Source organism: Notolepis coatsorum, assembly GCF_963971535.1.
Source record: "Notolepis coatsorum genome assembly, chromosome: 2".
NCBI classification, from domain to species: Eukaryota; Metazoa; Chordata; class Actinopteri; order Aulopiformes; family Paralepididae; genus Notolepis; species Notolepis coatsorum.
The window spans coordinates 140,325,817-140,353,407 of record NC_140166.1 but is presented as its reverse complement, the minus strand read 5'-3'; the positions used below and the strand labels follow the sequence as shown (position 1 = coordinate 140,353,407).

The 27,591-nt window shown below is 46.8% G+C and overlaps 1 protein-coding gene across 1 annotated transcript in view; it reads left to right on the top strand.

The window, feature by feature from the left end:
• The window catches only part of LOC311223104 (sperm-associated antigen 6-like), a gene marked incomplete at both ends in the record, with an annotated part of 131,097 nt that extends 126,816 nt beyond the window's left edge, over window positions 1-4,281 (top strand). Inside the window, one exon of the mRNA XM_084307846.1 lies at window positions 4,218-4,281. Coding sequence (XP_084163972.1) covers window positions 4,218-4,281 — 64 coding nt within the window. The remainder of the gene's footprint in view (window positions 1-4,217) is intronic.
• Between the last annotated feature and the right edge of the window lie 23,310 nt (window positions 4,282-27,591).

Sequence of the window (27,591 nt, the reverse complement as noted above, 5' to 3'; positions counted from 1 at the left end):
GTCAGGTAGTAGTAGGTCCTGTTGTCAGGTAGTAGGTCCTGTTGTCAGGTAGTAGGTCCTGTTGTCAGGTAGTAGGTCCTGTTGTCAGGTAGTAGTAGGTCCTGTTGTTGTCAGGTAGTAGATCCTGTTGTCAGGTAGTAGGTCCTGTTGTCAGGTAGTAGGTCCTGTTGTCAGGTAGTAGGTCCTGTTGTCAGGTAGTAGGTCCTGTTGTCAGGTAGTAGGTCCTGTTGTCAGGTAGTAGGTCCTGTTGTCAGGTAGTAGGCCCTGTTGTCAGGTAGTAGTAGGTCCTGTTGTCAGGTAGTAGATCCTGTTGTCAGGTAGTAGGTCCTGTTGTCAGGTAGTAGGTCCTGTTGTCAGGTAGTAGGCCCTGTTGTCAGGTAGTAGTAGGTCCTGTTGTCAGGTAGTAGGTCCTGTTGTCAGGTAGTAGGTCCTGTTGTCAGGTAGTAGTAGGTCCTGTTGTCAGGTAGTAGGTCCTGTTGTCAGGTAGTAGTAGGTCCTGTTGTCAGGTAGTAGGTCCTGTTGTCAGGTAGTAGTAGGTCATGTTGTCAGGTAGTAGGTCCTGTTGTCAGGCAGTAGGTCCTGTTGTCAGGTAGTAGGTCCTGTTGTCAGGTAGTAGGTCCTGTTGTCAGGTAGTAGTAGGTCCTGTTGTCAGGTAGTAGGTCCTGTTGTCAGGTAGTAGGTCCTGTTGTCAGGTAGTAGGTCCTGTTGTCAGGTAGTAGGTCCTGTTGTCAGGTAGTAGGTCCTGTTGTCAGGTTGTCAGGTAGTAGGTCCTGTTGTCATGTAGTAGGTCCTGTTGTCAGGTAGTAGGTCCTGTTGTCAGGTAGTAGGTCCTGTTGTCAGGTAGTAGGTCCTGTTGTCAGGTAGTAGGTCCTGTTGTCAGGTAGAAGGTCCTGTTGTCAGGTAGTAGGTCCTGTTGTCAGGTAGTAGTAGGTCCTGTTGTCAGGTAGTAGGTCCTGTTGTCAGGTAGTAGGTCCTGTTGTCAGGTAGTAGGTCCTGTTGTCAGGTAGTAGTAGGTCCTGTTGTCAGGTAGTAGGTCCTGTTGTCAGGTAGTAGGTCCTGTTGTCAGGTAGTAGATCCTGTTGTCAGGTAGTAGGTCCTGTTGTCAGGTAGTAGTAGGTCCTGTTGTCAGGTAGTAGTAGGTCCTGTTGTCAGGTAGTAGTATGTCCTGTTGTCAGGTAGTAGGCCCTGTTGTCAGGTAGTAGGCCCTGTTGTCAGGTAGTAGGTCCTGTTGTCATGTAGTAGTAGGTCCTGTTGTCAGGTAGTAGGTCCTGTTGTCAGGTAGTAGGTCCTGTTGTCAGGTAGTAGGTCCTGTTGTCAGGTAGTAGGTCCTGTTGTCAGGTAGTAGGTCCTGTTGTCAGGTAGTAGGTCCTGTTGTCAGGTAGTAGGTCCTGTTGTCAGGTAGTAGGTCCTGTTGTCAGGTAGTAGTAGGTCCTGTTGTCAGGTAGTAGTAGGTCCTGTTGTCAGGTAGTAGTAGGTCCTGTTGTCAGGTAGTAGTAGGTCCTGTTGTCAGGTAGTAGTAGGTCCTGTTGTCAGGTAGTAGTAGGTCCTGTTGTCAGGTAGTAGTAGGTCCTGTTGTCAGGTAGTAGTAGGTCCTGTTGTCAGGTAGTAGTAGGTCCTGTTGTCAGGTAGTAGTAGGTCCTGTTGTCAGGTAGTAGTAGGTCCTGTTGTCAGGTAGTAGTAGGTCCTGTTGTCAGGTAGTAGTAGGTCCTGTTGTCAGGTAGTAGGTCCTGTTGTCAGGTAGTAGTAGGTCCTGTTGTCAGGTAGTAGGTCCTGTTGTCTGGTAGTAGGTCCTGTTGTCAGGTAGTAGGTCCTGTTGTCAGGTAGTAGGTCCTGTTGTCAGGTAGTAGGTCCTGTTGTCAGGTAGTAGTAGGTCCTGTTGTCAGGTAGTAGGTCCTGTTGTCAGGTAGTAGGTCCTGTTGTCAGGTAGTAGTAGGTCCTGTTGTCAGGTAGTAGGTCCTGTTGTCTGGTAGTAGGTCCTGTTGTCAGGTAGTAGGTCCTGTTGTCAGGTAGTAGTAGGTCCTGTTGTCAGGTAGTAGGTCCTGTTGTCAGGTAGTAGGTCCTGTTGTCAGGTAGTAGGTCCTGTTGTCAGGTAGTAGGTCCTGTTGTCAGGTAGTAGGTCCTGTTGTCAGGCAGTAGGTCCTGTTGTCAGGTAGTAGGTCCTGTTGTCAGGTAGTAGGTCCTGTTGTCAGGTAGTAGGTCCTGTTGTCAGGTAGTAGGTCCTGTTGTCATGTAGTAGGTCCTGTTGTCAGGTAGTAGTAGGTCCTGTTGTCAGGTAGTAGGTCCTGTTGTCGGGTAGTAGGTCCTGTTGTCAGGTAGTAGGTCCTGTTGTCAGGTAGTAGGTCCTGTTGTCAGGTAGTAGTAGGTCCTGTTGTCAGGTAGTAGGTCCTGTTGTCAGGTAGTAGGTCCTGTTGTCAGGTAGTAGGTCCTGTTGTCAGGTAGTAGGTCCTGTTGTCAGGTAGTAGGTCCTGTTGTCAGGTAGTAGGTCCTGTTGTCAGGTAGTAGTAGGTCCTGTTGTCAGGTAGTAGGTCCTGTTGTCAGGTAGTAGTAGGTCCTGTTGTCAGGTAGTAGGTCCTGTTGTCAGGTAGTAGGTCCTGTTGTCAGGTAGTAGGTCCTGTTGTCAGGTAGTAGGTCCTGTTGTCAGGTAGTAGGTCCTGTTGTCTGGTAGTAGGTCCTGTTGTCAGGTAGTAGGTCCTGTTGTCAGGTAGTAGGTCCTGTTGTCAGGTAGTAGGTCCTGTTGTCAGGTAGTAGGTCCTGTTGTCTGGTAGTAAGTCCTGTTGTCAGGTAGTAGGTCCTGTTGTCAGGTAGTAGGTCCTGTTGTCAGGTAGTAGTAGGTCCTGTTGTCAGGTAGTAGGTCCTGTTGTCAGGTAGTAGGTCCTGTTGTCAGGTAGTAGGTCCTGTTGTCAGGTAGTAGGTCCTGTTGTCAGGTAGTAGGTCCTGTTGTCAGGTAGTAGTAGGTCCTGTTGTCATGTAGTAGGTCCTGTTGTCATGTAGTAGGTCCTGTTGTCAGGTAGTAGGTCCTGTTGTCAGGTAGTAGGTCCTGTTGTCAGGTAGTAGGTCCTCTAGACTTTTGCTTGTGTCTGAAAAACAGACCTATAGGCTACATGTTTTATGTCTAATTAAAATAATATGCAACATGAGAAGACCCAATCAACTGGCTGCCCTGTACTCGCAATGGAGGTTCCTCTCCTACCTTGGCTGCTCCGTTGCCAGCAAGGTCTCCCCTACATTTTCAAATGGTCAAATGGTAAATGTTGCATTTATATAGCGGCTTTTATCCAAAGCGGTTTACAATTTGTTCCTCACAATTTTTGTATCCATTCACTCACACATTCACACACCGATGGCGGAGGCGACCATGCAAGGTGCCAACCTGCTCATGAGGCGCAGTTAGGGGTTAAGTGTCTTGCTCAAGGACACTTCGACACGCTGCCCGGGAGGAGCGGGAATCGAACCAGAAACCTTCCGATTACCAGGCCCCAGATATACGTCATACGCTACAGGTTTTGGTGGTTAAGAGTCGGATAGTCTACGATACTTTATACATAAAATACAATCGCAAATATGTTTGTGTGATTATCAGTGACGGTCCTCCTTTTAAAAACCAAACCGTATCTCTGGAGTATGAGGGGTGGAAGAAACACAAATTGATAAATGAATGTGTAACCGATTAAAATGCAATCAAATCAAATAGTCACTTGATGAATTGGCAAATGATTTAATTCATTCAGAACCAAACTGAATAAAACATCGTCAATAAAATGAAATAACAATCACAACACATCATTTAAATAAACTAGACTGGTTTTATCTAATCACCTTGAAATTCAATCCAGTGCACCGCAATTCCGTTCGCCACCACTTTCATCGCATCGAGGACACTTTCGTTGTTGAACGGTTCATTAGCGGTTTGTTATGAGGGGTGGTGGTAACAACAATGTAGGAATTGATGAACTGGTTTGAATTTCAAGGTGATTAGATAAAAACCAGTCTAGTTTATTTAAATGATGTGTTGTGATTGTTATTTCATTTTATTGATGATGTTTTATTCAGTTTGGTTCTGAATTAATTCAATCATTTGCTAATTCATCAAGTGACTATTTGATTTGATTGCATTTTAATCGGTTACACATTCATTTGTACATTTTTGGTACTTCTTCCACCCCTCATACCTGGAGGTCCAGGATGTGTGCTGAATGTGTGCCTTCTCACCTCCTCAGGTACCACTCACCAGGCTACTCAGAGGCTCTGCTGGAGACGCTGGAGAATTACCAGCCGGCCTGACTGCCCCCCCACCCTGACTGCCCCCCCCCCCTAACCCTAACCCCCCCTGCAGAGAGAGACCAGATCACACCCCCACAGCCTTCCGACACCTCATTTGCATGCAGATCTGAGGAGTAAATTAAACGTTTTATTATTATTATTATTATTATTATTATTATTATTATTATTATTATTATTATTATTATTATTATTATTATTATTATTATTATGTTTATGTTGTGTGTGGATTTTTGTCAGTAGATGCATGTTATGGATTATTAATGTGAGCACCGCTTACATTAGGATAAGACACGTGTATAGAGCATAATAGCAAAGTGCCTCTGTGAGATTTCAATATAGATGCTGACAAATATCGGTCATGGAAATCATACTATATATATACCTATGGATAAGTCATGGAATTTTCATTAGCAGAAATGTGTGGGGAACATCATGGCCAAATGTCATTGTTTTATATTGAATTACGAAATGTTTTCTATATATTTGTAAGTATTTTGTAGAGCAGCGTTGAGCATTTCTTTAACTGTGAGTTGGGATCCAACAAGGGTCACGTGCCTCCTTCTGGTTACTACAGTGGCAAGAAGCTATTTCTGAAATTGACTTATCTCAAGCCCCACACCCTCTTTTCCCGATCCTCCAATCACAACGGAGGATCTATATCAAGCCCTGCCCTCTTTTCTTGATCCTCTGTTGTGATTGGAGGATAAAGAAAAAAGGGTGAGGCTTGAGATAGGTCAGTTGGGTCTCAGGATGATAACATATAAGAACTGTTTTAGACAATTAGTTTCACTTGTTTTTTTAAAGGAACACTGCAAATTTTTTGGGGAAATACGCTACTTTTTCCCCCTCCGTTTTGGAGTTGTTGGAAGTTGTATTTCTTCACTTTTGACGGAGCTAGGCTAGATGCTCCCTACTGCTTCCAGTCCTTATGCTAAGCTAGGCTAGCTGCTCCCTACTGCTTCCAGTCCTTATGCTAGCCCTACTGCTTCCAGTCCTTATGCTAAGCTAGGCTAGCTGCTCCCTACTGCTTCCAGTCCTTATGCTAAGCTAGGCTAGCTGCTCCCTACTGCTTCCAGTCCTTATGCTAAGCTAGGCTAGCTGCTCCCTACTGCGTCCAGTCCTTATGCTAAGCTAGGCTAGCATGCACCTGGACCTCTCTCTCTCCGGGGCTAACTGGACACAAAGATGAAACCAATATCAATCCTCCTGTCTGACTCTGGGCAAGATGGCGAATAAGTATATTTCTCAAAGTGTTGGGAGTGTTCCTTTTAAAGCACCTTTTTCAACATCTTACAGCCAGGGGCCTCTGTCAACAACCACTCTGTAAAGTGACAAAAAGTGTTCCTCTATTAAGATGATGTACTATTGAGTCTACAACTAAATGATTTAAAACTCTTCTATTCAATAAATCAATTCCTTCTCAAACCTACTGTCTCTCCTGAACTGTGTACATAGACATAATGTAGGTGGACAGGTACATACTGCAACGTTCTTGGCATCAGATTAACCCTTTTCACTGCCACGCAACAAAGGGTTAACCCTTTCACTACCACACTACTACACAACAGTAAGCTGCTTGTATTTGTTCTGTGGCTGAAACACTTTGGGTATGTTGGCAATGTTTGCAAACATAGTAAAACTGATCTATATTACGATTTACAATAGGTTCAGAAAGTTCCAAATATCTTATATTCCATGTACAGATCAAGGTAGACTTAGTATGGAGTACTGTATATATTGCACACGATAAACTTATATTTATTATAGCTACAATATATATATTGTACCGGGAGTAGACATAAGATAGAGTTAGCTATATTTGTACCGTGAATAGACTTAGCATAGTTATTTGTATATTTATAACAGGGTGGGCTGTACACATACACACATATTTGATACTGTAGACTAGACCAGTGGTTCCCAAAGTCGGGGTCGCGACCCAGAGGTGGGCCGCGAGCAGCCACGGATGGGCCGCGAGATGATTTAAAAAAAATATATATATATTTTTTTTTATTTTATTTTTTTTTGTCAGGCCACTGAACTTAGAAGCAGGCCAGGACAGTGTTTCTAGTTGTATTCTAAAATTCTATTCTATTGTATTCTAAAATGTGACTATATGGTTTTATATTAACTTAATAAATAAACAAAAACGAAAAATCTACTTATTTCAACGAACATTTCAAACTAAATAACAGATTATGCACATAAAACGCTGAAAACAACCGAAGCAACAATAGTATTTTAACACTTTGGTTGCCTAAGGTTAAATTCATGATATACCATAGATTGCCAGCGCTATTTGTCTATGGAGAAAGTCCCCTTCTTTGCAGGGCTATAACTTTTTAAATTCTATTGCTACATTGCCATTATTAGGGCCCATTCAAAGTCCTATATGTATTGTTCATTGAGTAGCAACGTTAAACTTTTTCATTCACATATTCATAGTAAAGTATGGTCTAATGTAGAGATGTTCCGATACCATTTTTTCCTTTCCGATCCGATTCCGATACCTAAGCTTTGGGTATCGGCCGATACCGATACTTATCCGATACCAGTGCATACATCAAAAAAAAAAAAAAAAAAAAAGTATATAAATTATATATATATATATTTACAGATACTGTTTTATATATACTGTTTTTTAGTAATAACAAGAAAGTAATGGTATTTATTCAACAGGTGATTGTATAGATTTGTATTAGTATCATTAATCAATGAGTATGGGGCTGCAGCACTGCAGATATACCCTACTCCAATGATCCACTCGCTTTGCACTCGCTACCCAGTGGCTCTGCAGATATACCCTACTCAGTCTACAAGGCTCCGTTGGAGAGGATCTGTTGTGATTTTTGCACAATAAATATTCAACATTCTCTTTTGAGACTCCGCCTCAGACTCTTATCATTTGGCACTAAAAGCTAGCCGATATGGCTGTCCGCAACATGTCATTAATTGTATACGCGAGGTGGTTCAGTGACGACGCTAACGTGAGCTAGGTTAGCTAGCATGGAGCTACCGGCAGATGGGAAGACCATAGAAGACTGTAACGTTACTGGTGACATTGTGATTTAACTTGGAATACTCCTTTGCCAACTTGCTGTACTTTGCTTGCAGGTCTGCAGCCATTATTGCTGGATTATGAATAGCCCCAACTTTAGCCAAGGTAACGTCAAAGCTAGCTTTCGGTTAGCTGTTCAATGCTAATAACACCAGCCACCAAGCGAACCCATCAGAGCTCCCCGTCAACAGCGCTCTGTCGGGACGATGGTATTTTAAGAAAGTATCTGCTCTGCTGTTAAAATGACAAATGGCAATTGACACTTTAATTCACGGTCGATTAAGCACACGTTTGTTTTATAATGCTCACTCAGCGAGTAGGGTATATCTACAGAGCCCAACGTCCGCAGTGTTGTTGATAAATTACGTCATATGGTATCGGAGCGCAACATTAGAGGGTACTCGCCGATACCGATACCAGCATTTTAGGCAGTATCGGCGGCATTTCCGATACTGGTATCGGTATCGGAACAACTCTAGTCTAATGTATAAGTATGTTTTCATCTCTTTCTGCAGCTTTCTCCAGAACGTGATATATAGCCCCAAATGCATTATATTGATGATGAAATACAGTTTGATGGCAATCAGCGCGATATAAAAAATTCCAACTAGACGTACTTCTAGAAGTTACTACACGTCATCTGATGTTGACCGGATGGGCGAGGGGGCGTTTATAATTCCGTGGGCAGCGTTATACCAATCATCTAATGTGGGTCAAATGTTGATAATAGCAGTTAGTATCGAAGACAGTAACGTTACACGCTGAAACTCACCCCAGTCTCCGCGCGCCGTTGGGCGATCATCGTCGAGTAGAAATCTTATCATTATGGGATATATTTTTACCCGGTCCATCTCCAGCTTGTATAATGGTATATACGTCCAAATCATGTTGTTTATCGAGTTATTGCCAATCGATCACCGTGTAGCGTGACGAGCCAGAGTCCCATGAACTATAGCGAGCGCCCGGAAGTACTACGGTCGTCATGACAACCTCTATTCAACATCCTGTTTGGCGATTGCGCCGATCGGCCACCAGATGGCGCTCCTGAACCGCCAGAGAGCTCAGTGGGTCCTGCTGGTGGATCTCAGGCCAGCGGAGGGGACATATGAATCCGATCGCAGATTTTTGAAATATTGATATAAGGACGCTGTACAGCGTCCCCCCGCAACTTGAGCATGGCCAGCAATGACGTGAAAAGACGTTTCATGGCAGTCAAAGTGTTAATGAGGCTATTATTATTATCATTATTATTTTGCAACAAGTTAGCCCTCTCATAAATAGCACATATAAATGAATAACTAACTTGAACTAACTTAATAGGATTGAAGTGATATTTGGCTTAAAAAATCGGTCGCCTGGCAAAAAAAAAAAAAGAAAAGAAAAGCCAGACGATGTGCATTGGGCCGCGGCTCTCTGACGCCTTATTTTCTGGGCCCCGGCCTGAAAAGTTTGGGAACCCCTGGACTAGACGACTAGAGTATACTTATGTTTCTATGAACTCTAACTTGTTTCATTTGAACACTATTGAATTTCACTGGTAATGTTAGATTTTAACTGCATTTCTCGTGTAGCACATGGAAATAGTGAGTTCAAGTCAATTCCTTTGCGTTTTGTTCAAAGTTCTATTGAGGTTCAGTCAGTGAAACGGCAAGTTTCAAGCAAATATCCACACGGGTCCTTCTGGGTTTAGATGTCCACGTTTATTTAGTAAGAACAAAAGAACAAAAGACAAAATGCACAATATTCAATGAATGGTCATCATTCTTCCTAAACCAGCTCCTATCTAGGTCTGTCTCCCTCAAAGTCTGCCACCAGAAGAACAACTCTCTCTCTCCTTGAGCTCTTCTGATAACGCAGGTGGGTCTGTTCTGAAACAAGATAGTTGATTTGATTTGATTTACGACTGAAACATTGTGGGTTCAACCGAAGGCCTTGAAGATAGAAGAGTGTCCCGTATGAAGTGTCCCGGCTGCCCAGGGATAAGAGGTGAGGGAGAAGGTTATAGGCAGAATCCACCTCCCCATGGAGGTCCGGCCCCCACATTGTTACCAACCCCCCCTGGAACAGAGAGAGGAGAGACAGACCCAAATCCCACAGTAGTGACCAGAATGACCAAAGGTGATCAAATACAAATACAATGGTTGCATATTGTTGTCCAACCTACCCAGAGTATGAAAATAAAGATTTGTCCCCACATGCAAAGGGACAGAGGTATTGAAGATAGGAATCAAATATGTGAATATGCAAAGATCTAATCAAACAAACTTTACCCCGGTAGGCTAGAAACTAGAAACAAAGCTAAACATAGTGTGTGTGTGTGTGTATGTGCGTGTGTGCGTGTGTGTCCCTCAGAACAACATAGTGTGTGTGTGTATGTGCGTGTGTGCGTGCGTGCGTGTCCCTCAGAACAACATACTGTAGTGTGTGTGTGTGTATGTGTGTGTGTGTCCTTCAGAACAACAATAGAGTGACTGCGTGAATGAATGTAACTCCTAATTACCTCATCTTTCACAACTCAGCATCTTCAAGATCAATTTAAACCCCAAACCCTGGGTAGAGGAGCTGTGAACGTCACTGATCTCTACTTCAGCTCACAGAACTCAGCCCTCCCAGAGTGATATACCCAAAGTCCAGGATAGAGAGGCTGAGTGAATGTGGTGTTGACTCTGTGCAGGAGGGTCATGGTGTCAGAGACGCTGTAGAAGGACAGAGTACCTGCGCTGTGATCCAGGTACACTCCTATTCTGGAGGACCGGGGGCCCTGTACTCTTATGTCCTCGTTATTGTGGCTGAAGAAGTAAACACTTTGTGTGCACTCTAAAGCCCAAGATTTGGAATTTAATCCAAATACACAGTTATTCCAGGTGCTTGTTCTACTAATGTCTTTGTAGGAGGCTGCTACAGAAACCCCTCCACTCCACTCCACCTCCCAGTAACAGCGTCCAGTCAGACCTTCTGTACCCAGAACCTGACGCCATCCAATAAATCGTTCTGGGTGATCAGGATATGACTGCTCTTGCAGCATACATGTTGCTTTTCTGTTCCCCTCAGACGAAGACAGTTTTCTGTCTGTTGTGTTTGGGTCCAGTGTGATCTGAGAGGAATATTGTAAGAAGTCAGCTCTGGTCTTGGGCTCTGGTGAGTAAAACATTAACTGCATTCACTGTTGTTGAGATTCTGGGCCACTGCTCTTTCAGAACGTCCTCTAGTTTGTCTCTCAGCTCAGACATGACCTCAGTCACATCTGCAAAGTACAGGAGAGGAAGGACACTGATGCTGGGTGAGTCTGTAGACTCACTGGGACTGGAGAGGGGGGGGTAACTCTGTAGAAAGTGGATGTGGTCCTCTGTGTGTGAGAGCTGCTCCAGCTCAGTGGCTCTCCTCCTCAGGTCCGCTATCTCCTGCTCCAGTCTCTTCTGCACTTCTTCAGCCTGAGTCACTGTGGTCCTCTGTCGGGCTCTGATGACCTTCTCCAGCTCAGAGCGCCTCGTCTCCAAGGAGCGTATCAGCTCAGTAAAGACTCTCCCACTGTCCTCCACTGCTTTATCAGCAGAGCGATTGAGAAAATAAACAGCCTGTCGGGCCTCTTTGAGTAGCTTCTCTCTCTCCTGGACTCTCTGGTGGACTTTCTGCTGACTCATGCCAAGCTCTTTCTGTCTCTCCGTACTTTCTGCTGCAGCTGAGACTGTATCATGGCCATGTTCATCCATGGAACACAAATAACAGATGCACTGCTGATCAGTACGACAGAAAACATCCAGAATCTTGTCATGACGAGAGCAGATGTTCTCCTGAAGCCGTGTGGAGGCTTTGACCAGCTTGTGTTTCTTTAACGGAGGTACAGTATGATGAGGCTGGAGGTGAGTTTCACAGAAAGAGGTCCGACATACCAGGCAGCACTCGAGGGCTTTCCGCTTTCTCCCAGTGCAGAAATCACAGGCCACATCTGCAGGTCCAGCATAACAGTGATCAGGAGGAGCAGCTTGGGGTCCTGTCTTCATTAGTTGTTCGATCACTTCAGCCAGCATGTTGTTTTTCTTCAGAACAGGCCTCTGAGTAAAGTCTCCCTGCACTGGGGACATTTGTAGATCCCCTTCTGATCACCGTGATCCCAGCAGTCTGTAATACAGCCCAAACAGTAGCTGTGTCCACAGGGAATAGTTACCGGATCCTTCAGTACATCCTGACAGATACAACAGCGGAACTGGTCCCGGTCCAGATCAACTCCTTGCTGCGCCATTTTATTCTACAAAGACAACGACACTCTAAGTTTTGTTTTCTCAGGAAGAGTGAACTCGTGTGGGTGGGAGGTACTTCCTGGTTATAGAGTAAACTCTGAATGCGTCACGGGCAGTGGTGCAGTCGTGGTCACACGCGGTTACACGCCGTGTTACCAGATCACTGAGGCAGAAGTACGCGCGATCGCGCACGGATGTGTACTCGCGTGTACGCGCACACAAAAATGCGCTGTATCCATTCGTTGTGACTAAGTACCCGGCCACCGTTTTACATAACAAAAAGCGCAGGTAGACTAAGTGTCTGGGTGTTGGCTAACTGAATGCATCTCCCCCTTCATTCTGTGTGACACAGGCAGTGGAGGTGATTCGGTGAATACTAATGTGGCTCGGAATTCGTGATGGGGGTCTACCTGCTTATGATATTGAATCAAGCATCTGTGCTGCGCGCCAGCTTTCCACGCGCACATTCACACAAATAGAGAGCAAGAAGAGCTTGTATGATAGAAAGATTGCACTTGCGTATATGCGCTTGTGTGTGTGTGTGTGTGCGTGCGTGTGTGTGTAAAAATCAGTTCTGTGCGCATGCACGTACCCGCGAGCGCGTGCTCGTGGCGTGTTTCGCTTCAACCCTATCTGAGGCGGCGCGGGAGGCGTGCGCCACGCGCATTGTCACAGAAATACAATTGAATATCTGCATTCTTACCACAGATATAGATGTTGTTCAACCAGCTGTGTCTGTATCTGCAAATAAACGCCTCGAATGTTTGTCTGTATGTTTGCTTATGTAACTGGTCTAAGGCCACCCTCTTTATCGTCGTTGTGCATGTGAAGTGAAGACTCAGTTGTGGCCAGTCATTGTGTTTATTTCTCCTGGTGGCAAAATAGATAAACACCATTATCTTTTGTCCACAGGATGGCGCCAAAACAGCTAGCAGACTCTTCCTCATTTAGGTCAGACTGAACGGGAAGAGGCGCGCGACAAAGTAAATACGTCACTTCGGCAGGAAGTGACGATTTCAAAATAAAAGACTTTGAGAATAAAAATAATAATAAACAAATTAAAATAAAACGTTAGGGAGGGATTCTTTGTGGAATACATAACAGTATATTTTATATATACCTGCTACATACTCCCCCCCTGAATTCCGCTAAAATCCCGAACCGACAGGACACACTAACTGGGACCTCCAACACTACGTCAGAACCGGCACGGGTTTACCTGAAGATACACATCTTCAAAATCAACTAGAAGTTACCTGTCACACAGGTTCAGAGAAAACAAAAAGATGATCGGTCCTATGTTTCTCCTAGAATCACTCGGTGCCTTGTACACCAAACCACCCGGCCTACTCGAATCCCATACCTCATCTGTGAGCACATGTGGTAAATACGCCACTTACAGTGTCACAGTGCAAGATAAAATAAAAATCAATAAAACAAAAAAAACTGAAAGAGATAGCACAGAAAGCCTAGGACAGAGTTAGAAGAGACTGGGAACTCCTACCAACCGAACGGCCTCTGAACCATCGTCTCTATCAACCGGTTGACTCCCCTAACCACCCTGCCAGCCCGTGTCCTGACTACACCCTCTGTGCCCCTCAGTGTAGGTGCACGGCAGTCTCGGTCCCGTTCTACAATAGCCGGAATGACTACCGGAATAACGGTCGGGGCCCTTGGCACTGTGTCTGATGTGTCAACTGTAGACACTGGTCTGGAGGACTGGGCACTACTTGCATCAACCACCGACACTGTCTCTATATCAGACTGATCTTCGTCCACGTCAGCTACGTCACAGGAGCCATGACTGGTAGCCTCTTCAGCCCCACTCAACACCCATGCCTCCGTCCTATCCTCCGAACCCCTCTCTCCCTCCAGAGAGTTGACGAGACCCATCTGAGACCCGTCCTCCGATCCTCTCTCTTCCTCCAGAGAGTTGATGAGGCCCAACTGAGACCCATCCTCCGATCCTCCAAGACTGTCTTCAGTCTCCGGCGCGTTCCCATCAGCAGTCTCTATGGGTAGGAAGCTGATATCCAGAATCAGGTTGCGATGCACCACTCTCGTCTTCCCCTTGTCATCTTCCAACTTGTAGACATGAGTCTGTGGGTTGCTGTCCATGACAGTATAGACTGTTGGTTCCCACTTGTCCGCAAGTTTCTTCTTCCCCCTCTCACCTTTGTTTGCGAGGAGCACCCTGTCTCCCACGTTCAAGCAGATCCCCTTGACTTTACGGTTGTAACCTCTGGCTTGCTTGTCTTGCTCCTTGACAGCATGTCTCCGAGCAACGTCTGCTGCTTCATGGAGGTGGGACATAAGCGTTGTCGCGTAACTGCTGTAGTCAACAACCACTGGGTCATGCAGAACCTGTCTGAACATCACATCAACAGGGAGCCTCGGAACCCGCCCAAACATTAGGTGGAAAGGTGCATACCCAGTTGTCTCATGCACCGTAGCATTGTATGCAAATGTCAGAGTCTGTATTTGCTGAGGCCACCTGGCCTTCTCCCTCAGCGGCAGCGAACGGATCATGCCTCCCAGGGTTCTGTTAAACCTCTCGGTCCCTCCGTTCCCCATGGGATGGTAGGCGGTAGTGTGTGACTTGGAGACTCCCGACAGTCTAAGCAGTTCCGCAATGAGCTCGCTCTCGAAGTTGGCTCCTTGATCCGTATGTATGCGCTTCGCAAATCCATACACACAGAACACGTGATCCCACAACTTCCTCGCAACTTGCTTCGCTTGTTGATTCGAGCAGGGAAAGGCATGTGCCAACTTCGTGAAATGATCCGTCAGGACAAGGACATCTACTGAACGCTGATTGTTATCCTCTGCACTCCAGAAGTCCAAACACACTAGTTCCATGGGAGCGGAGGTCCTTATACTCTCAAGTGGAGCCCTGGCAGACGGATCTGGAGTCTTGGCCAAAATGCACCTCTGGCAGCACTTCACATAGTCCTTAACTTGGCGCTCCATCCTCGGCCAAAAGAAGCGTTGTCTTGTCAGGTAGATCGTCCTTGCCTGCCCTTGATGTCCGGCTAGGTCATGTACGCCCCGCAAGGCCTTGTCCACTAGACTCCGGGGTAAGACGAACTGAAGCCTCCTCTGCTTGCTCAACAGATCTTTGGTGACTCTATAGAGCACTCCGTCAGTGACCTTCAGTCTCTCCCATTGTCTGATCAGCACCAGAGCACTCGCGCCCAGACCGTCTCTCTCTCGCCTCGATGGCCTCCTCTGTCGAGTCAGAAAAGACGTGACCTTTGAGATGTCAGGGTCACTCTCTTGGCTCCTCTGAAGCTCTGCCAGGGAAAAGGCAGGCAGCGAATCCTGTCCCGGCGGAGCAAGATGTTGAACGGTCTGTACCAACTCTGTTGCCCTGGACTCTGCAGCTGCATCCCAATGGTCATGAGAATCAAGGACCGCCTTCACAGTGCTGTTACACAGGGGCGGCGAACACTGGGACTGCATCACAGCGATGCTCTCTGACCTCTCCGCCCGTTGACACTGGACCCTCAAACGGAAGGCATCTTGAACTCCGTTCACTCCAACCTCACCCGCTTCGGCGAGCAGATTGCCGTAGGACTCAGTGACCAGCCGGCGCCCAACCGTCTTGGCAAACGGATCCCGACTGAGAGCATCAGCCACCACATTCTTGATTCCTGCGATGTGCTTCAGGCTGAACGTATAAGGAGCGAGCTTCGCGACCCACCGTTGTTCATAAGCGTCGAGCTTAGGCTTTGTCATTATATAGGTGAGTGGATTGTTGTCCGTCCATACAGTGAAGGAGTTGCCCTTCAGCCAATGGCTGAACTTGTCACACACACTCCACTTCAGTGCCAAAAACTCGAGCCGATGGGCTGGGTAATTCTTCTGAGAACTGCTCAGGGTCTTGCTTGCGAAAGCTATGGGGCGCGCTTTACTTTCACCAGCTGGTACTTGCGACAACACCGCCCCGAGCCCGTCCAATGAAGCATCGGTCGACAGAATCAAGGGACGTGAGAAATCAGGATGCGCCAGAACCACACAGTCCAGCAGACTCTCTCTTAGACTGACGAAGGCGACGTCACACTCTGAAGTCCAGTCATCGGGTCCCAGTCTCCTGAATGTTCCTGCCTTCACCTTCACCTTCGTCCTTCCTTTCCTCTTCTGTCCCCCAGTCAGGGCGAACAGCGGTTTGGCGATGGAAGAGCAATTAGGGATGAAGTGCTGATAGAAGAAGACCATTCCCAGATAGGACTTTATCCTCCGTACTGAGGGCGTGCACCCGTCTTCTTCCATCAGATCTGTCCTAGACATGCTGGATATGACCTCCACCTTTGCAGGATCCACAGCCACTCCGTTACCATCTATGATATGGCCCAGAAACTTGACAGACGACCTCATCAGATGACACTTTTTCGGACTCAACTTGAGGTTGTGGTCTCGCAGTCGCTGGAAGACGACCTCCAGTCTTTGTAACGCCTCCTCTTCCGTCGATCCGAAGACCAGTAGGTCGTCCAGATAGCATAACAGGCTGCTGAAGTTCATGTCCCCGAATATACTCAGCATCATGCGCATAAATGAGGCAGGACTATTGCACAGTCCCTGCGGCATTCTATTATACTCATGCAGGCCTATCTGTGTAGTGAACGCCGTGTATCTCTTATCCTCTTCAGCCATGGGAACGTTGTAGAAGCCGGACGTCAAGTCCATCGTGCTGAAGAAGGTGTTCCCCCCCAAGGCGGCCAGACAGTCCGACTGATGTGGAAGAGGATGGGCGTCTTTGAGTGTTCTTGCATTCAACCATCGGAAATCGGTGCAGATCCTCAGATTACCGTCCTTTTTCCATACCATCACCAGCGGTGAAGCATAATCACTCACTGATTTTCGGATTATCCCTTGCTGCTCCATGTCTGTCAAGACCTGCCGTAGTTTCTGGTAGTGAGCAGGGGGTACTCTCCGGTAAGGAAGGCGGAATGGACGATCATCGGTCAGTCGAATGCGGTGGACGAAGCCCTTTGCCTCACCACAGTCCATCTCATGCTTGGAGAAGATGTCGGTGTAAGACTCGAGCAGCTGGACCAACTTCTCCTTTCCTGCGTTGCTGGTATGACAGGGTTGGATATCGAGTTTGTCAAGACCAACATCACGTAGCCTCTGCTCGAAGTCAGAGGGACTGGTTGCCGTATGGTGCTCAGTCGGGGGAGCCCTGTCGATCCGACTACAGCCTTGGAGTAGCTCCAAATCCTCCACAGCTAAGCAGGGAGACACATCTGCCAGCTTACAGTTCCTCTTCAGCGTAACAGGTCTATCAGACAGGTTGGTGACCTTCATGGGGACCCACCCATCACCCCACAGAGGTGTCACGACCCGACCAACCATGATATTACGTGGCATGGACCTTGATGAAGTCGGCTCCACTATCACAGTGCTTCCCGGCGACATTCTTGGGTAGTTTACCCCAGACGAGGTGTTCTTGCATCGCCAGAAGAGTGATCGACTGCTTGAGCTTGACCGTGCCGATCTTATCCGGTACCTTTTCACCCCTCCAACGGGACGTATTCGCCATGAGGTCCAAGAACTGTTCACACCCTGGGGATGAGGATGGACTACAGACGGAGATGAGCCGCCAGTAATCGTCACTGTCCTTCAACTTGTGCATGAGGAACTTGATCACATTCGTGCCGATGATGAGATCATCCCTCTGGCCCGGCACCACAAGGACTGGTACGATGCAGCTCACCCCATATACTTTCAGTTCAACTTCGTACACACACTTCGGTTTAGTGAGTTTTCCTCCACACCCCACTAAAACCACGTCCTCAGTCATCGGTCTTTGTTCTTGCAATACTTTTCCTTTCAACATCCTTTCCTCTGCATCTTCACTGAAAGTACAGGCCATGGAGCCTGAGTCGAGCATCCCTTGCATCTGAAACATATTATTCACGCTGACTGGAGCATAGAACAGCTCATCATACGGCTCAACTCTTTGCGTGTTCTGTGCTATGATCTTCACACCAGCCGGTGCTGCACTGCACTCTTTCACATAACACTGTTCATGTTCACTTTCAGCACTGAGGGTCTGACTGTCCTCACCCACACGTTCCCTCCTCCAATGCGGGTTAGTCAGTTTAAAGATTGCTGCTCTCTGGGTGAGCGCGCGCCCTGGTCTCTCTGTCTGGGAGGGGAACTGCGACAGTCTCTGCGAATATGGCCAGGTTTAAAGCAACCCAAACACAGGTGCTCCCGCATGCAGTGTGCCACAGTGGAGTGCTCCGCCGATCTGCATATCTTGCAGTCAAACTGTTGTCGTCCATACATTGGCTGGTTGTTCTGAGCCATCGGCTGGTAGCTCTGAGAGATCGGCTGATTGTTCTGAGCCATCGGCTGGTAGCTCTGAGAGATCGGCTGATTGTTCTGAGCCATCGGTCGGTTGTTCTGAGCCAGTACTTGGCTGTTCTGCGCCATCGCTTGACTGTTCTGAGAGAGTGTCCGGTCCAGCAGGCCAATCAAAGTCATCAGACAGTTCCCATCTATCTGAGGAGCAGACGTGACCCTCGCTCCCACCTGGACAGGGGGCGACTCTGGAAGGTTAGGCGTAGACACCTCCTCGAACACAGGTGTCTGGACATGAACTGTTAAAGGTCTCCCCAGACCTGCACGGTTTGTTCTAGTGTCCCGCTGTCCTCTCATGCTGATCTGATGACGGTCAACATGCTCCTGTATTTCACCAGCTGTCCACTTCTCTGGCGCTTTGAACCGCAAGATTGCAGCAAGGGAAGGATCAGGGCAATACTTTACGAACATCATGGTCACCTCTCGACGGGGGTCATCAATATGTCGCCCATGCCTGCTCAGGCCCTCCTCTGCTGCATCAACAGCCTTGTTAAGTCGGATCCAATACTCAACAGGGTCCTCCCCTGTCACAGGCACAGTGTTATAGAAATCCGCAAGAGGCATACTTGAGCATGACACGCCACCGAAATGCTGTTTCAGTATGTCAGTCACAACCCTTGGGTTCTCTTGAGGCTTTAGTAATGGGTTGCTACGGAGCGTTACTTTCACAACGTCTCTGGCTCTGCCCATCAGTCTGGACAACATCTCTTGATGCTGCTCGTCCACTCCTATACCTCTCTTCCTCAGGTAGGTGTCCATGAGCTCCTCCCACTCATGCACTGAGAGCTTGTCAGACCCATCTCCTCTGTACACTGGAGGCTCCCTCACATCCGACTGCATGACCAGCTTTACACCAGTCAGGTTGAGTGTGGAGTCGACGCGTGGTTGGCTCCCACCCGGGTATTGAACCCGCTCTTGACTGCCTTCATTCGCCCGGCTCTCTCCTCTCATCTGAGCCGATATTGACTGTCCCACCTGCTGGGCGATGTGTGATATCAGGTCACTCAATGCTGGGTCGTTCCTGTCGGGGATGGCCGCAGGTGAAAAGGTAGGCCTGTGGGCAAAGGGTGTGTGGCTCGGTAGATGGGTTGAGGTGAAGACTGGGGAACCTTCATTGCCCGGGGCACTAACCTGCTGGGTCTGACTGGGCGCTCGTGACCTCCCCTCACCACCCTGCCAGCCCAGTGAGTTAAATCGAGCCAACAGCTGTGCCCCCCTCCCGGACGCAAAATCACTAGGGCCATGAACCACCCTCTCCCCAATGGCTCCCCCCTCTACAACAGACCCGCTCTCTGAAACGGCCCCCACCTCTACATTATCGTGATCCATTCTATTTTATTTTCTAAAATGGGCTATCAACAAAGAAGGAGAAAAAAAATTAAATATATTCTGCGGATCACAATATGTTTACCTTGGCCATTACCAATACTATGCCAAAAGAGTGGAGAAATATTTGATTACAATATTTTTCTTGGCTATTCCACCACAAAAGAGGAGAAGAAAAATATATAATTAGGTCACTATATTTTTCTATTGGCTATTCCTATACCAGGAAAAAGAAGAAAAATATATAATTAGGTCACTATATTTTTCTATTGGCTATTCCTATACCAGGAAAAAGAATAAACATATATAAGTTGGTCACTATATTTTTCTATTGGCTATTCCTATACCAGGAAAAAGAATAAACATATATAAGTTGGCCACTATATTTTTCTATTGGCTATTCCTATACCAGGAAAAAGAATAAACATATATAAGTTGGCCACTATATTTTTCAAGAAACCAGAAATCAGAAATTAAAGAGAGAAGAAAAAAAATATTCACTTTGACGACTCTTCCCGGCGACCAATCTGGCGTTGGTTCTTGTGTTGTCCTGGTCATCGGCACCACTGTAACTGGTCTAAGGCCACCCTCTTTATCGTCGTCGTGCATGTGAAGTGAAGACTCAGTTGTGGCCAGTCATTGTGTTTATTTCTCCTGGTGGCAAAATAGATAAACACCATTATCTTTTGTCCACGGGATGGCGCCAAAACAGCTAGCAGACTCTTCCTCATTTAGGTCAGACTGAACGGGAAGAGGCGCGCGACAAAGTAAATACGTCACTTCAGCAGGAAGTGACGATTTCAAAATAAAAGACTTTGAGAATAAAAATAATAATAAACAAATTAAAATAAAACGTTAGGGAGGGAGTCTTTGTGGAATACATAACAGTATATTTTATATATACCTGCTACACTTATACCTATAACTATTACAATGTTGCATAATAATAATTGTAACTGAGGGGTTACAAAACCCTGACTGTATTAAAGATTGTGATATATTAAACCACTGCTAGTTATGTACTTTAATTACTGGCCAAACATTACATCAAATATAGATGGTGAACACTCACAAGAACACGGCATTGACACAGAAATACTATTGGAGGGTAATTTATTATTATTAGGCAACGTTAGGTTACAGAATGAGAATTAGGGTCGCGCTTGTATGGCGAAGAATATACGTAAAGTCAGTCAAGAGCATAAGTCACTAAGAATAGCAGGAATACTATGATGGGTCTAAGCTGACGCCACCTGTGGTGTAGTAGCAATTATATAGGGCAACACCGGTACCAACTGGAGACAATGGGTTCCCTCCGGGTGTAAGGCCGGGAGGGTAGAGAAATGTTCGGGTACTCCGTCTGAGTCAACGAGGAATAAAGAGACTCCAGGTACAGGAGTCAGTGCTTGTACTCCCTTGATCAGCAGACAAAAGCAATAGTTGTAATACAAGATGCTCGACAGCATTGACGACAGCTAGCCAGCCCCTTCCACGAGGCAGGCCCGAGTGGTAATCCTCACGAGGTTAAATCCCAAACGATAGTGGAATCAACGGTGCTCTTCTCCGGTAGTCACGGTCCCAAAGCAATATAATCCAACCAGGAATGGTTCTGCAATCGCCGGCGCCGATTCTCCTGTGTACATGTCCAACGGTTCTCGCCTAGGACTCCTCGGGTGTGGGCGACGTATTTAGGCCACACAGCCTGGATAAGTGCACTAGCTAAAGACACGACGAACTGATGGGTAATGCTACACACGGAAGAACTGTGGCCGCACAATATACAATAAATGATCGACTATTAACTTCACATTAGATTAAGTCGAACTCAACGTTACTGCATTAAACTCTGACACTTTAACATTCTATTCGCACGCGGTTCTCAATGCTCTATTTAGATGCAAGGTTGCTCACTTCACTGCACGTTGACTCGTGGTGAAGGTAGGTAAGGTTTTGAACTAGTTACTGCTGTTTACACCTGCGCCGTATTTATACTTAAGTGAATATCTAGTCCCAACCTCAGTCCTTGTCTCGTATTACTACGCAGACTCTGGGCATGTTCTGACATGCCTGCAGTTGTCTTTGAACTTGCCGTTGGGGGCTTGCGCGTTGGCGCCTGGGGCGCTGTCCAATAGGAGAGCGAATATTACTCTGGTCTGTACGCAGGTAAAGGGATATTCCATGTATATATATAAATAATATACAAAGTATATCAAACGATACATATATCTATTCAGTTTAATCTGGCCCTTCACAATAATAATAATAATAATAATAATAATAATAATAATAATAATAATAATAATAATAATAATAATAATAATAATAATAATAATAATAATAATAATAATAATAATAATAATTAAATAATAATAATAATAATAATAATAATAATAATAATAATAATAATAATAATAATAATAATAATAATAATAATAATAATAATAATAATAATAATAATAATAATAATAATAATAATAATAATAATAAGCTCTTGCTGCAGCCTGCAGCAAATGGTGCAAATGGTTGAATGAAAACGACCCACTTAACAGCTATTAAACTGTGTTTTTCTTTAAATTATTGCTGTTTAACAGTACTGTATATTTGCATATCTTGTCTGTCACAAATGGAACAGTACTGTATATACCTGTATGTCATAATTAGATTAGATGATTAGATTTGTATATCTGTATGTCATGAATGTCATTATGAATTGAAAATGGGAGACCCTGATGTAAACAAGACGAAAGTCTTTCTCTGGTCTGCATCCCCTTAACAATTGTGTGTATTGAGTACTGTATTGTACCCATTCTGCAATCTGCATGTTAATGAAATGTTCAATCAATCAATGTCATTCTTATATAGGCTGGCCTATAACAGTTAAAGGGGAACTTCACCAAAAATAATGCTTATTTATTTTGCACATGCTCTCACACATCCAAAAACGTTTAACAGGTTTGCACACATTCATTTAGTTTTACATTTATTGAGAGTAAATTAGTTTGAATATGGTCACAAGTGATGTCATCGGGGACATTGCATCCTTGTGTTGTGTTTACATTTACATTTAGCTGACGCTTTTATCCAAAGCGACTTAGAAGTTCTGTACGACAACGACAAGTCATCAGGAAGGGCACAACTCAGGAAGGGCACAAATCTATCAAATCTATTTGTTTTTCATCACTGAGAATAGGCGGCTTCTCCTTGAGGCGACCCTCAATTCTTGGGACCAAGTAATATATAAGGTTTCGTCGATAATTCAATATACAGTTACCCCCCCCCCCCCACTCTTTTTTAGACTCTTTTTGTATCACAAACAGTACTGTATTTGTAAATCTGGTATGTCATAAATGTATAGATGTAGCAGTACTGTCTATCTGTATGTCATATATGTTATGATGAATTGAAAATAGGGGACCCTGATGTAAACAAGACGAAAGTCTTGTGTATTGAGCCGTACTGTATTGTACCCATTCTGCAATCTGTTAATTAATAAAATGTTCAATCAATTCAATCAAAATTTATATTCACCACTAGATGCCATCATATACATTGATATACATATACATCACAATAGCACTCTGAGACTTGGTTTCCAGATATCGAGTGCATTATAAATCGAATGTATTATTATTATTATTATTAATAGACTTTGGTGACGTCACCTTTTTAAAAGACAAAAGCCCGACTGGTCCCTCCACCTCTCGCCGGGTGTGGTGGCGCGCGCCTATAATCCAAGCTGCTGGGAGGCTGACGCCTAAAGGTGTGCACGAGTTTAGTAGTCGGACGAGCCTGTGAATAGACACTGTAGCTCAGCCTGAGTAATACAGCGGGACGCAGTCTTTTCATGTTTTTTTTTTTTTTTTTTTTTTTATCAAACTTTCTACGTTCACACTGCATGCTTTGCTCAGTCTGACCCGCTCAGGTGGTTTCAATCACTCTCTTGATAATATATGAGTGACGTGAATAAATAGTGCCTTGGTCCATCCTAACTTAAATCTCCGTCAATGTAAAGACATACATTTGGTTATTTATTTTGACAAAAAGATTACAACAAAACAAGACAAAATGCCATGTACATGACTGCCTCCTACTGGATATATGGGGTAAATACAACCCCTTTTCTGAGCACTTTCCAAATACGTCCAAAGTATAGGCACCAACAGATTACTGACATTGTCACTGAACGGTGCAAAACGATAGGTTATGACTATAACCAAGTTCTGTTAGTTAGGGGCGATGCTTGGCATCACACTGCACTATCTCGCGTACGTGCACGCGTACTGAATAAACCACAAATGTACCTCTAATACCAGTATTAGTCTGACCACACCCCTCATCAGCTTACCTTCATAAGCAGGTGTGTGGTCACCTGCTCTCCTCCTTCCCAAGCTTTCACCACAAGGTGAGGACAAGGGCTGCAGCGGCCGTCTGATGCCAAGCATCGCCCCTAACTAACAGAACTTGGTTATAGTCATAACCTATCGTTCTGTATCGTTAGTGGCTTAGCTTGGCATCACACTGCACAAGGGAGGCCAAGCGGAGCCACTTGGCTGACAAATACACCCCGCTGACAGCCCCCCAAAACCATCAGAACAGGGAGGGCCGAGCCCCCCCGACCCCCCCTAATGGAGGGTATCCCCCCTATTAGAGGCTTCACGGGAAGGCGACGGACCCGACCGTGCGAAGAGGCACTCAAGCAACTTAACGCACAGGGTGAGCAGACCGTGGCTTGACCCCACGACTACACACACGCACAACCCGCATGCCACCCGGGAACGAACGGAGGAACAACCTCGTCACTGCCCCCAGAATCACGGGGTCAAGGGCAAACCCAACCCCGTGGCAAGGCCGTAGCAGCGGAGCGCGAAGGAAGACCCAGACCCACCAAAAGGACTGGACTCCCTGGAATGGGGGCCCGGAGAAGTCCATGATGCCAGCATCAAGACCCCACCAGGTGGGCACGTAGTGCCCCGCCCCCCACATCGCCAGCGTATTCGGACAAAGGCCCCCCAGTTACTGCACCTGGTAATCCCAGGCGGTATCCCACCAAGTACTAACCAGGCCAGAACCTGCTTAGCTTCCGAGATCGGACGAGATCGGGCGTGTTCAGGTCGGTATGGCCGTAAGCCGAGCGGGCCCCGTCCCCCCAACAGTACACCGCCTGGCACACTAACCCTGCAGAACAGACAGTCAGCATGGCCGTAAGCACACAAAAAAGGTTAACCAACGGAAGCAGGCAGCGCACCGGGGAAAAACCAGGCAACAGGCTGTTAACCCTAGCCTGGAGACTGCGGACGAGACAGGCGCCAGAGGGGACAGCTGAACACAGCTGCCCCGGCGGAAGGGGCGTATGCTGGCGTTGTTGCATGACCAAGCCTCCATTTAAAAACCCCCACCCAGAGGGGTCGAGGCAGAGAAGGCTGACACGATTGGCAGACGTCATGAACGTGCAGGGGCACCCTCAAACGGTGAACCCGGGAGTTGACACTGCACCAACACACCAGGGAACCAACCACCTCGGTGTTACCCAATGCGGTGGTTGTTCCTATAACCCCTCAAGAAAAAACTCCAAAACACACCTGCGGGTATACACCGGCTATACCGCAGTACAAGTGTTTCAGTTTTCAAAAAAGGGTTAACCCAGGCCTACGGGTCGCAAACATCACTTCGGACCGGGCCTGGCGGTACGGGAAGCACAGGGTCACCAGAGGAGGTCAAAAAACCACCCCCACAGGCCCCTCTTCGCCATGCGTGAGAGAGGAGCGAAAAATAATGGAGAACCAGCCCCTAAGCACACCGTACCTGGTATTCCCAGGCGGTCTCCCAACCAAGTACTAACCAGGACCAACCTGTGTAGCGGCCGAGATCCGACGAGATCGAGCGCGTACAGAATGGCATGGCTGTAAGCCATGACGACAGTGCTGAGTAAAAACATACCCAACCAGGGTCTCCATAGCGCTTAACCCTGTGACACCCAGACCGACCTGGCATTTTTCCCCCTGAAAAAAGCCCAAGTCCCTCAGGGTACCAGAACAGCAGATCTGCATCCCCGGCGGACAACGGGTTCAACTGATCTGGACCAGCGTGACCAGAACCAGTCCCGTGCCCTAACCACGCCGATATGCCTACTCCAGGAGAAGGGCAGATATGCGTGTGGATCTTAACATGAAAAGAAGGCGCCACCCAGACGTCCGGACGAACCGCGCCTGGTGGCCCACCCCAAGGGCGTGAGACCCCACTACATATGTTCAGATCCATCCCGTCATCATCCCCCAGACATGAACGAGAATCCGTCGACAACCCACCCAGGTCATGGGATGTGGTCATCGGAAGAGGAAAAACCCCCATCTCAGTTGCTTTATAAAAACGCTGTTTCAACCACAAGCAACCAAGGCGTGCCAGTCAATCGCCGGTTTACAGCGAGCTAGCACTATACGTGCGTCGGGACACACCCCCATCAATGAACAGGCTATTTAGACCTGTCATTGAATCCCCAAGGCGCCCAGGGGAACGACAAGAGGGGTGTGACACTCCCTAACTCCAACACTTCTGGAATAGAAAGAAGGAAGCATCAACAGTATGTATCCCAGTCTACACAGCCGGGGTAAAAAAATTTCACATTTTTACATCCCACCACCCTCCCATAGGAAAGAGACGGGGATCCCCAGAGAGACTTCCCACGCGAGCTGTACAGATTGAAAAGAATATATTGCACCTCGAGCCATGTAAAAAACTGGTTTTAGGGCCTCCGGGGAAGAGGCACTGAACCCATACACACTCAATAAACGAATTGAATCGAATATACATACAATAGAAAAGGACCCTTCTAGAGGGTCCACTCACTTTGACAATCTGAGGAGGAAGGCTCTGTACTCTGATGGAGGCTTCCTCACATGGAAGAAGGAGTCCGAACTCACAGAAGGCCTGAATAGGCGCTTGGTGAGGAGGAGCCCTGACCACCCCCCCTGAAAACAGATCCATCACATGGACCTGAACAGCACACGGAAGTCCTACCAACAGAGACGCGCACGGTGACGTACTCTATGGCGGGGGAATTCCTGCGGTGCACACGCCCAATATACCAGGCCGTGGGACCAGGAACTCCCTCCCCCCCCCCCGTAACGTGCCGAACCGCCACGTGACGGGAACCTTGAAGGACAGGGGGTGTACCCCTGACCGACAGAACAATGGGGAGAGGAAAGGTTACCAGTTCACCCCTTTACGACCCCACACCCATGATACGACGTAACGACAAAAAGAGAATATGACACAGTCATAGTCAGCTCTATGAAGCGTTTCACAGCTCCACACAGCGCATGAGCTAACCTGCTATCTGATTTTTACTAAGGAAAAACACAGAATAGAGAGGGCTCTAAGAACCCCGGTCCAACATACACATGTGCTTCTGTGGCCAGTACAACCCAGTTGTAGGTCACATGACACACACAACCCATCATCACCTACAAAAAATGGCAAAAACACTCAACAGAGGAACGCCGTTTTTTTTTTCACAATGAGAGAATACATCATTCTTGATTAGTATCGACCACAGGCCTTGCTAAGCACACATGACAGCAACCAAACCAATTTCCCTTTAGGAAATAAGTTTCTCCAGCAGATTTAGCACAACCTCAGCAATCAAGCTAAGAGTTACATCGTATCCCTACCACACAAAAGACACAATTAATGCACAACATGTCTGATAGGAGGTGATAAAGTCCCCAGGGAACCGGGGGGGAAAAACACAATCCTCCTATTTTACCCTCAATACGGCCAGTTAAAACAGGAAAACCTGTTAATGTGTGAACACACTGTTCATTGTCATTACAGTCTGAGAAAGAACATTCTTTTACTCACTTGTCACCAAGCATAGCTTCATAGGTTAGTTACCTTAGTTGTGAGTACACGGCCGTGTTACTCACACAACAACCAGATCTATAAAGTCAGCGCCCCGTCAATGGGGAGCGACGACGCCTCCCTCGCGGACAAGCTCAACACCTTCTACGCTCGGTTTGGTGTAGACAGTGGCGCTGCTGGCTCTCCGGCTAGTGACGTCACTGGCGCGCCGGCTGTTGTGGAGGGGGGGGGGCAACCGCGAGGGGGGGGGGACGCTCTCTCGTTGTCGGAACACAGTGTGAGAAGAGCATTTATGCAGGTGAACACCAGGAAGGCTGCTGGCCCAGATGGCATAACAGGACGTATACTCAAGACCTGTGCCAACCAGCTGGCCCCTGTGTTCACCGTCATATTTAATCAATCACTGGCGGAGTCAGTGGTCCCTGCCTGCTTCAAGAGGTCTACCATCATCCCTGTGCCGAA